This window comes from Mobula hypostoma, chromosome 23 (assembly GCF_963921235.1).
Source record: "Mobula hypostoma chromosome 23, sMobHyp1.1, whole genome shotgun sequence".
Classification (NCBI taxonomy): Eukaryota; Metazoa; Chordata; class Chondrichthyes; order Myliobatiformes; family Myliobatidae; genus Mobula; species Mobula hypostoma.
Window position 1 is genome coordinate 176754 of NC_086119.1, and position 12017 is coordinate 188770.

The following is a 12017-nucleotide window of genomic DNA, read 5'->3' on the forward strand; positions in this document are numbered from 1 at the left end:
GAGAGTCTGTTGGGGTCATCCATTGCATCCGGTGCTCCCGGCGCGGCCTCCTCTACGTTGGTGAAACCCGACACAGATTGGGGGACCGCTTCGTCGAGCACCTCCTCTCCGTCCGCCACAACAGACAGGATCTCCCGGTTGCCACCCACTTCAACTCTGCTTCCCACTCCCATTCAGATATGTCCATACATGGCCTCCTCTACTGCCATGATGAGGCTAAACTCAGGTTAGAGGAGAAACAACTCATATATCATTTGGGTTGTCTCCAGCCCCTTGGTATGAACATTGAATTCTCCAACTTCTGGTAATTCCCTCCCCCTCCCTTCCCCTTCCCAGTTTCACTCTGCCCCCTTCCCCAGCTGCCTATCACCTCCCTCATGGTTCCACCTCCTTCTACTACCCATTGTGCTTTCCCCTATTCCTTCTTCACCTTTGCTGTCTATCCCCTCCCCCACCCCTTTATCTTTCCTCTTACTGGTTTTTCACCTGGAACCTACCAGCCTTCTCCTTCCCACCCTCCCCCCACCTTCTTTATAGGGCCTCCGCCCCTTCCCTCTACAGTCCTGACGAAGGGTTCCGGCCCGAAACGTCAACTGATCGTTTCCACGGATGCTGCCCGACCTGCTGAGTTCCTCCAGTGTGTTGTGAGTGTTGCTTTGACCCCAGCATCTGCACAGTATTTTGTGTTTACCTTAAAACTATTCTCCCTTGTGTTAGCCATTTCAGCCCTGTCCACACAATCAATGCCTCTCATCATCTTATACACCTCTATCAGGTCACCTCTCATCCTCTGTTGCTCCAAGGAGAAAAGGCCAAGTTCACTCAACCTATTTTCATAAGGCATGCACTCCAATCTGGGCAACATCCTTGTAAATCTCCTCTGCACTCTCCATAGCATCCATATCCGTCCTGTAATGAGGTGACCAGAACTGAACACAGTACTCCAAGTGGGGTCTTATATAGCTGTAACATTACCTCACGGCTCTTGAACTCAGTCCCAAGGTTGATGAAGGTCAGCACATTATATGTCTTCTTAAGAACACTGTCAACTTGTGCAGCAGCTTTGAGTATCCTATACATGGACCCCAAGATCTCACTGATCCTCCACACTGCCAAGAGTTTTATCATCAATAATATATTCTATCTTCAAATTTGACCTACCAAAACGAACCACTTCACACTTATTTGGGTTGAACTCCATCTGCTACGTCTCAGCCCAGTCTGCATCCTATTGATGTCCAGCTGTAACCTCTCACAATCCTCCAGACTATCTACAACACCCCCAACATCATCAGCAAACTTACTAACCCACCCTTCTGTGGTCAATCCATTTCTGGATCCACAAAGCAAGGGCTCAGAAGGGGAGGAGGAGAAGAGGCACACTGTGGTGATAGGGGACTCATTAATTAGGGGAACAGAAAGGAGGTTCTGTGGGCGAGAATGAGATTCCCGGATGGTATGTTACCTTCCGGGTCCCAGGGTCCAGGATATCTCAGATCGAGTCCTCAGCATTCTTAAGTGGGAGAGTGAACAGTCAGTAGTCGTGGTCCGTGTACGTACCAATGACATGGGTAGGACAAGTGATGAGGTTCTGCATAGGTAGTTCAGGGAGTTGGGTGCTAAGTTAAAGGGCAGGACCTCAAGAACTGTGATCTCAGGAATGCTATCCGTGCCACGTGTTAATGAGGCCAGAACTAGGAATATTATACAGTTTAATACGTGGCTAAGGAGTTGGTATTGGGGGGGATTTTTTGGATCATTGGGCTTTCTTCCAGGGAAGGAGGCACCTGTACAGAAGGAACGGCTTGCTCCAGAACTGGAGGGAGCTAATATCCAAGCAGGAAGGTTCGTTAATGCTGTGCAGTAGGGTTTAAATTAGAGTTGCATGGAGATAGGAACCAGAGTGCCAGAATAGTTGGTGGAGACGTTGGCAAAACCTCAGGCAAAGTTTAGAATCAAAAAGTTGAGCATGGTGCAACTATTGTCTTGAGCTGGATTTATTTCAATGCAAGAAGTATCGTAGGAAAGGCAGATAATAGTGCAGAAGATGAGTTAGCTGGTTTACAGACAGAGGCAATGTGCAGTGAGGAGAGGCTGTTCAGAGGGAAAATTGCTGTCAACAGGAAGATTTGCAATGTAAAAGGCAGTCAAAAAAGAAAATAGTGAATGCTGGACAGAAGGTGCTGTATTTGTATACGCGCAGTATATGGAATAAGGTGGATGAACTTGCAGTTTTGGCAGGTATGATGTTGTAGGCATCACTGAATCATGGTTGAAAGAAGATTACAGCTGATAGCTTAATGTCCAAGAATACACATGGTATCAAAAGCACAGGCAGGAAGCCGGAGGGTTGGCATTGCTCTTTTGGTTAGAAAGAGATGACTTAGGGTCAGAAGGTGTTGAATCATTGTGGATTGAGCTAAGGAACTGCAAAAGTAAAAAGACGTTGATGGGAGTTATTTACAGTCCCCCAAACAGTAGTAAGGATGTGGCCTACAAATTACAGCAGGAGATAGAAAATGCATGGCATTTGGGCAGTGTTACAATGCACATAGATTGGGAAAATTAGGTTGGTGCTGGATACAGGAGGGGGAATTTCTAGATTGCCTATGAGATGGCTTTGTAGAGCAGCTCGTGGCTGAGCCCACAAGGTGATGAACTATTCTGGATTGAGTATTGTGCAATGAGCCAGAATTGATTCGAAGGCTTAAGGTAAAAGAACCCTGAGGGGAAAGTGATCATAATATGATCGAATTCACTCTGAAATTTGAGAAGGATAAACTAAAGTCAGATGTATCATATTACAGTGGAGAAGAGGGAATTACAGAGGCATGAGAGGGGAGTTGGCCAGAATTGACTGGAAAAGAACACTGGCAGGTGATAACAGCAGAGCAGCAATGGCTGGAATTTCTGGAAACAATTTGGAAGGTGCACAATATATACATTCCAAAGAGGAAGAAGTATTCTAAAGGCAGGATGACACAACTGTGGCTGACAAGAGAAGCCAAAGCCAAAGAAAAAGCATATAATAGAGTAAAAATTTATGGGACTGGGAAGTTTTTAAAAACCAAAAGAAAGCAACTAAAAAAGTAATTAAGAAGATAAAGATGGAATACAAATGTAGGCTAGCCAATAATATTAAAGAGAATACCAAAAGTTTCTTCAATACATAAAATGTAAAAGAGTGCAAGAGTGGATATCTGACTGCTGGAAAATAATGCTGGAGGGGTAGTAATGGGGGACAAGGAAATGGCAGACGAAGTAATGACCTTTCAAGAATCACTAGGTTCTGACCAACACTCACAACACGCTGGAGGAACTCAGCAGGTTGGGCAGCATCTGTGGAAACGGTCAGTCAACGTTTCGGGCCGGAACCTTTCATCAGGACTGAAGAGGGAAGGGGCAAAGGCCTTATAAAGAAGGTGGGGAGAGGGTGGGAAGGAGAAGGCTGGTAGGTTCCAGGTGAAAAACCAGTAAGGGGAAAGATAAAGGGCTGGGGGAGGGGAAGCAGGGAGGTGATAGGCAGGAAAGGTGAAGAAGGAATAGGGGAAAACACAATGGGTAGTAGAAGGAGGCGGAACCATGAGGGAGGTGATAGGCAGCTGGGGGAGGGGGCAGAGTGACATAGGGATAGAGGAAGGGAGGGGAAGGGAATTACCGGAAGTTGGAGAATTCTATGTTCATACCAAGGGGCTGGAGACTACCTAGACGGTATATGAGGTGTTGCTCCTCCAACCTGAGTTCAGCCTCATCATGGCAGTAGAGGAGGCCATGTATGGACATATCTGAATGGGAATGGGAAGCAGAGTTGAAGTGGGTGGCTACCGGGAGATCCTGTCCAATCTGCGTCAGGTTTCACCGATGTAGAGGAGGCCACACCGGGAGCACCGAATGCAATAGATGACCCCAACAGACTCAGAAGTGAAGTGTTGCCTCACCTGGAAGGACTGTTTGGGGCCCTGAATTGGTGGCAAGAGAGGAGGTGTAGGGACAGGTGTAGCACTTATGCTTACAGGGATAAGTGCCGGGTGGGAGATCCGTGGGGAGGGACATGTGGATAAGGGAGTCGCGGAGGGACCGATCCCTGCGGAAAGCGGAGAGGGGTGGAGAGGGAAAGATGTGCTTAGTGGTGGGGTCTTGTTGAAGGTGGTGGAAGTTACGAAGGATAATGTGCTGGATCCAGAGGCTGGTGGGGTGGTAGGTGAGGACAAGGAAAACTCTGTCCCTGTTGTGGTGGCGGGAGGATGGGGTGAGGGCCGAAGTGCGGGAAATGGAGGAGATGCGGGAGAGGGCATCATTGTTGAAGGTAGAAGGGAAACCATGATCCTTAAAGAAAGAGGACATTTGAGATGACCTGGAATGGAAAGCCTCATCCTGGGAGCAGATGCGGCAGAGATGAAGGAACTGGGAATAGGGAATGGCATTTTTGCATGTGGCAGGGTGGAAAAAGGTATAGTCAAGGTAGTTATGAGAGTCGGTGGGCTTGTAGAAGATGTCAGTGGACAGTCTGTCTCCAGAGATGGAGACTGAGAGATCGAGAAAGGGGAGAGAAGTGTCCGAGATAGACCAAGTGAATTTGAGGGCTGGGTGGAAGTTTGAAGTAAAGTCGATGAAATTGACGAGATCAGCATGGTTGCAGGAAGCAGCACCAATGTAGTCATCAATGTACCGAAGGAAAAGTTGGGGAGCAGTACCATAATAGGTTTGGAGCACAGACTGTTCCACATAACCAACAAAGAGGCAGGCATAGGTGGGGCCCATGGGAGTTCCCATAGCTACACCCTTAGTCTGAAGGAAGCGGGACGAGCCAAGAGAGAGGTTATTGAGTGTGAGAACCAGCTCCGCCAACCGGAGGAGGGTAGTGGTGGTGGGGAACTGGTGAGGTCTATTATCCAGAAAGTAGCGGAGGGCTTTGAGGCCTTCTTGATGGGGAATGGAGGTGTATAAGGATTGGACATCCATAGTGAAAACGAAGCGGTCAGGACTGGGGAACTGGAAGTTATTGAAGAGGTGGAGGGCATGGGATGTATCCCGGATGTAGGTGGGGAGGGACTGAACTATGGGTGACAAAATGGAGTCCAGGTAGGCAGGTACAAGTTCAGTGGGACAGGAGCAGGCAGAAACTATGGGTCTACCGGGACAGTCAGGCTTGTGTATCTTGGGGAGGAGGTAAAACCAAGCCGTGCAGGGTGTGGGAATAATGAGTTTAGCGACTGAGGATGGAAGGTCTCCAGAGTTGATAAGGGCGGTGATGGTACGGGAGACAATGGTTTGATGTTTTTTGGTGGGGTCCTGTTCCAGGGGTAAGTAAGAGGAGGTGTCAGAGAGCTGCTGTTTGGCCTCAGTGAGGTAGAGGTCCGTCTGCCGGACTACTACGGCACCACCTTTGTCAGCGGGTTTGATGGTGAGGTTGAGATTAGTGCAGAGAGTGTGGAGGGCAGTGCGTTCGGAGGGAGTGAGGTTGGAACAGGAGAGAGGAGTGGTGAAGAAATAGTTCCAGAAGACTGGAAGATTGCAAATGCCACTCCACTCTTCAAGAAGGGAGAGAGGAAAAGGAAGGAAGCGAGGCAAAAGGAAGGAAGCTATAGGCTAGTTAGTCTGACCTCAGTGGCTGGGGAGATATTGGATTCAATTTTTTAGGATGAGGTCTCAGGGTACTTGAAGGGACATGAGAAAATAGCCCATAGTCAGCATGGTTGCCTCAAGGGAAAATCTTGCCTGACAAATCTGTTGGAATTCTTTGAAGAAATAACAAGCAGGGTAGACAATGGAGAATTCGTTGATATGGTGTACTTGGATTTTTCAGAAGGCCTTTGACAAGAAGCTACACATGGAACATAGAAATCTACAGCACATTGCAGGCTCTTCAGCCCACAATGTTGGACCAATCATGTAACCTACTCTAGAAACTACCTAGAATTTTCCTAGCGCATAGCCCTCTTATTTTTCTAAGCTCCATGTACCTATCTAATAGGTTCTTAAAAGACCCTATTGTATCCATGAGGCTGTTTAACAAGCTACGAGCCCATGGTATGACAGGAAAGATTCTAGCATGGATAAAGCAGTGGCTGATTGGCAGGAGGCAAAGTATGGGAGTAAAGGGAGCCTCTTCTGGCAGGCTGCCAGTGACTAGTGGTGTTCCACAGTGGTCTGTGTTGGGACTGATTCTTTTTATATTATATGTCAATGATTTGGTTGATGGAATTGATGCCTATGTTTGATGATGATAGGTGGAGGGGCAAGTAGTTTTGAAGAGGTAGAGAGGCTACAAAAGGACAGACAGATTAGGAGAATGGGCAAAGAAATAGCAGATGGAATACAGCATCGGGAAGTGTATGGTCATGCATTTTGGTAGGAGTAAAGAAAGGGTTGACTATTTTCTAAATGGAGAGAAAATACAAAAAACTAAGGTGCAAAGGAACTTAAGTCCTTGTGCAGGATTCCATAAAGTTTAAAGTCTGTGGTGAGGAAGACAAATGCAATGTTAGTATTCATTTCAAGAGGACTGGAATATAAAAGCAAGGATCAGCCATTAAAATTGGATCAGCCATTATGAAATGGTGGAGCAGACTTGATGGGCCAAATCACCTAATTCTGCTCCTATATCTTATGGTCTTATGATCTTATACTAACAGTAAAAGGCTGACTATGGAGAAACTAGGCCGTCTTAAAGATCTTCAGGGCTCAGTTCAAATGCACTTACAGACTTTAAAAAGCACTGGTGAGACCTCACTTGGAATATTATGAGCAGTTTTGGGCCTCTTATCTCAAGAAATAATATGCTGAAACTGGAGAGGGTTCAAAGGAGGTTCACAAAAATGACTCCATGATTGAATGCCTTGTCATATGGATAGTGTTTAATGGCTCTGGGCCTGTATTCACTGGAATCCCGAAGAAAGAGGGGTGACCTCATTGAAACCTATTGAATGCTGAAAGGCCTTGATAGAGTGGATGTGGAGAGGATGTTTCCTATGGTGGGAGAGTCGAAGACCAGAGGGCACCATTAAAGTATAGAGGGGGATCCTTTCAGAATGGAAATAAAGAGGTATTTCTTTAGCCAGACAGTGATGGATCTGTGGAATTCTTCGCCACAGGCAGGTGTGGAGACCAAGTCTGTATATATATTCAAGCCAGAGGTTGATAGATTCTTGATTGGTCAGGGCATGAAGGGATATGGGGTGAAGGCAGGAGATTTGGGCTGAGAGTAAAATTGGATCAGCCATTATGAAATGGTGGAGCAGACTTGATGGGCCAAATCACCTAATTCTGCTCCTATATCTTATGGTCTTATGATCTTATACTAACAGTAAAAGGCTGACTATGGAGAAACTAGGCCGTCTTAAAGATCTTCAGGGCTCAGTTCAAATGCACTTCAAGGCTGTAAATACTCCCATCCTCGTAACTGTGTATGGAGCTGCAGGAGATGGTCGAGATTCTGCATGACTATTTCTCCTCAGTATTCAGTAAGGTGGCTATCATGGATGCCAAACAAATGAGGGTAATAAGTAATAATGTCTTGGATCATATACAAGTTACAAAGATGGAAGTATTTTCAGCCTTGAAGTGCATTTAAACTGGGCAAATCCCCAGGGCCTAATCAAGTGCACCCTGGACCTTATTGGAGGACAAGGGAAAGAATGATAAAGGCCCTTGTAGAAATATCTGCTTCTTCTTCAGCCACTGGTGAAGTTCCAGAAGACCCGAGGGTGGCTAATGTTATTCCATTGTTCAAGAAGGGTAGAGAGGACAAGCCAAGGAACTAGAAGCCAGTGAGACTGACTTCAGTTGTAGAGAAGTTACTGGAGGGAATTCTAAGGGACAAGATCTACCATCACTTGGATAGTCAAGGTCTGATCAGGAACAATCAGCATGGTTTTGGTGTGGGAGATCATGCCTGGCAAATCTATCAAAGTATCTTTTTAGTCCTTTGAAGAGGTAGCAGATGAAGGTGGGGCAGTGGATATTGTCTATATGGACTTGAGTAAAAACTTTGACAAGGATCTGCAGAGCAGGCTGTTTTGAAAGATTAGATTGCATGGGATTCAAAGAAAGCTAGCAAGGTTGATTCAGAATTGGCTTGATGATAGAAAGCAGAGGGTGATGGTTGAAGGTTGACTCATTGACTGGAGGTCTGTAACTAAGGTGTGCATAGGGGGTCCGTGTTGGGACCTCTGTTATTCATTACTTATATATACAATCTGGAGGTGAATGTACATGATGCAACTAGCAACGTTACTAATAATACTAATAAGACCGTAAGACAAAGGACTAGAATAAGGCCACTAAGTCATTGAGTCTACTCTACCATTCCATCACAGCTGATTCATTTGAAATATACCCAAGCAACACACACAAAATGCTGGAGGAACGATGGAAAAATCAACATTTCAGGCTGAAGCCCTTCGGCAGGACTGAAGAAAAAATGCTGAGGAGTAGATTAGAAAGGTGGTGGGGAGGGGAGAGAGAAACACCAAGGGATAGGTGAAACTTGGAGGGGGAGGGATGAAGCAAAGAGCTAGGAAGTTGATTGGTGAAAGAGACAGAAGACCATAGAAGAAAGAGAAAAAGGAGGGGGAGCGATTGGGTAGCAGCACCAGAGGGAGTCGATGGGTGGGCAAGGGGATAACATGAGAGAGCGAAAAGGGAATGGGAAATGGTGGTGAGGGAGGGGGGAATACAGGAAGTTTGAGAAGTTGATGTTCATGCCATCAAATTGGAGGCTACCCAAACAAAATATAAGGTGTTGTTCCTCCAACATAAGTGTGGCCTTATCACGGCAATGGAGGAGGCCATGGATCGACATATCAGAATGAGAATGGGAAGTGGAATTAAAATGGGTGGCCACTGAGAGATCACACATGTTCTGGCAGATGGAGCATAGGTGCTCGCTGAAGTGATCTCCCAATCTACGTCAGGTCTCACTGATATACAGGAGGCCACACCGGGAGCACCAAACACAGAATATGACCCCAACAGACTCATGGGTGTCATCTCACCTGGAACGACTGTTTGGGGCCCTGAATGATAGTGAGGGAGGTGGTGTAGGGGTAGGTGTAGCACTTGTTCTGTTTGCAAGGATAAGTACCAAGAGGGAGTTCAGTGGGGAGGGATGAATGGGAGTCACGTAAAAAGCGATCCCTGCAGAAAGCAGAAAGTGAAGGAGGGGGGAGGAGGGAAAGACGTGTTTGGTGGTGGGATCCAGTTGGATCAGAATCAGGTAATTCGGGCGTTTTAATAGTGAAACAGGTTACAATGAATTGCAAAGAAACCTTGATCAGTTATGGAGATGTGCTGAAGAATGGGAAATGGATTTCAACTCAGCTAACCGCGTAGTAACGCATTTGGAAAATCAAACAAGCACTGGACCTATACAGTGAAAGGGAATATAAGAGCAGTTTGTTGAAATAGACAAGAGAAGAAGGCATTTAGCATGTTGGCCTTCATCAGTCGGCACCACATTAAGTCATCGGTAACGGCGCACTTGGGAAGTATTGTGTATAATTTTGGTCATTTTGTAACAGGAAAGACATTATCAAGCTGGAGTGAATGTAAAAGAGATTTACGGGGATGCTACCTTAACTAGAAGGTCTGAGTTATAGGGTAGGTGGGCTACGCTGGATATTCCCTGGAGTGCATGAGAATGATTGGTGACCTCATAGACGTTTATAAAATTATGAAAGGTCTGGATTAGGTGGATTGTTATGGTCCTTTCCTCCAGGTTGGGGAATCCAAAACTATAGGGTATATATATAAGATAAGAGAGGAGGTATTTCAAAGAGACCTGAGAGATAATTTCTTAACACAGAGTGCACTGAGTATCTGAAATGAACTGCCAGAGAAAGTGGCTGAGGCAGGTACAATCTCAACATTTGGATACCTACGTGGAGTGGAGGGACTGAATGTGGGCAATACGATAAGTAAGGAGGGTTTGTGATCAGCGTTAGCCATTCAAGCTAAAGGGCCTGTTTCCATGACGGATAATAACATACAAAGAATTATCAACTTACTCTGGAAAACTGCATTCCAAAGTGAGATTTGCATCACAAATGTTATCAGAGCCACAGTCCTTCTGAAATTGGAGCTGAAAGAAAAATGATAGAAGTAACATTTCTGATGTATTATATCATAAAAAATAATCAAAGAATTACTGTTTGAAAGAAAGAGAAACTTTGGTATATAATCAATATATATAAACAATATTATAATCAATATATATTGGTAAGGATATATTCCTAGAATAAGTCCACACAAACACCACCTTGGATCGGAGGGTGGAAATAGGCTGTTCATCCTCAGATTTAATATAATCGGAAATCAATAATTTATGGCAACAATCAGGCTGGCTTAATGCATCATTAGGAATATCTCAGAATCTCCAGCATCATCTCTATTGGAATTACATCAGCACTCATGGTCAGTGCTGTACATCTTTGTCACTCCAGTGTCCTACCAATAGGAGTCTCCAGAAGTATATTCTTTTATGATCATCAGGACTCTCCTGTACACTGTATCCTTCCTGGTCTAACAGGAGGTACAAATACTGTACCCATTTGAGATTGTGTAGAATTGAATCCCTCTCTGACAGCATGATGAAGCTGTCATGTCTGACAGCTTCTGAAGCTGTCTGTAATCTCTAGGGCTATATCTCTTTCCAGGTGATTTAATTTGGAATGATTCTCATCCACCCATCTGTGCCCTCCAGCTCAATGTAAACATGAGAAATAGCACCTCATCTTCTATCTGGGCAGAAAGTGAATAATTTAAAGCACCTCACCATGCAAAACCTTAAAGGCTTTTCTAAAGTCTATGTAGACCAAAGCTGCTACCCTGCCCTCATTGATCTTCTTGGCTACTCGAGAGGCTATCCAGAGACTACATCAAAAAAATTAATGATAGTCATGTGACATAATCTCACACATAACAGATGTGCTGGTTGTTAACACAAACAATGTAATTCACTCTATGTTTCAGATTCAAAGTGCATTTATTATCAATAAATGTATAAACTATACAACCTTGATTTGTTTGCTTAACAGGCATTCACAAAGCAAGGAACCCAAAAGAAACCAATCAAAAAATTAAGACCAACCCCCAGTGCCCACGGAGAAAGAGATAAAAAGAAGCAAAACAAATCATGTAAATGATAGAAGTGAGCAACAACAATAGCATTCAGAACCAAACTGAATCCTTAGATCTAAATTCCCGGAACAGCCTGGAGAAGGCCCTAAGTATTCAGTTCATTATATTAGCGAGGCAAGTGGCCACAAAATTTGCAAACACTAGGCACAGAACCCAGGGGCAGTCACGTAGTCTAAGTGTCATGGAGAGAGGAGTCCCTGGACTATCTGGATTGGTGTTTAAATTGTTCAATCCTCACACTAGGAACCAGGACCCACTGTGGCGACTCACTCCAGGCCTAGATGTATATGTGACAAATAAATAAATAAATCTGAAAGCAAAGGCTTAGTGAGCTCTTTCCAAGGGCATTCTCTTCCTTCACCAGCACGCACCCTCATTAAATCCAAGAATCAATCTAATGAACCTCTTTTGCATACCATATATTCAAGGCAGCTGAACCAAACTAGACCTTGTATGTAATATTCCAGGTGCGATACGACCAAGGTTCCAAATCATATGAGATGTTGAGGTATTCACTCTAACTGCATGCTATACTACATAGAAGATAGAACAGCACAGGAACAGTTCCATCAACCCACAATGACTGCGCTAACAGTGATGCCAATCTAAACCAATCTCATTTTCTCCTCTCAACTTGGATGTGCTTCCTTTTACTTTTTGGCTTAACTTACAATAGCTCCTGTCATCCAAGTTTTCTGAACCTTGTTTTTATTCCCATACATGATAGTCAAAGTTCAAAGTTCAAAATTCAAAGTAAATTTATTATTAAAGTGCATAAATGTCACCATATATAACCCCAAGATTTGTTTTCTTTCGGGCAGACTCAGTAAAAACCATAATAGAATCAATGAACGACGCAGCCAACAGGGTAATCAAAC

The 12017-nt window shown here is 44.7% G+C and overlaps 1 protein-coding gene across 2 annotated transcripts in view; it reads right to left on the reverse strand.

Annotated features, from left to right (window-relative positions):
• The window catches only part of LOC134337106 (integrin alpha-E-like), a 296891-nt gene that overhangs the window by 145212 nt on the left and 139662 nt on the right, over positions 1-12017 (reverse strand). For both annotated transcript variants that reach the window (XM_063031953.1, XM_063031952.1), the window contains exon 20: positions 10008-10081. In XM_063031953.1, the coding sequence (XP_062888023.1) occupies positions 10008-10081 (74 nt within the window). The remainder of the gene's footprint in view (positions 1-10007; positions 10082-12017) is intronic.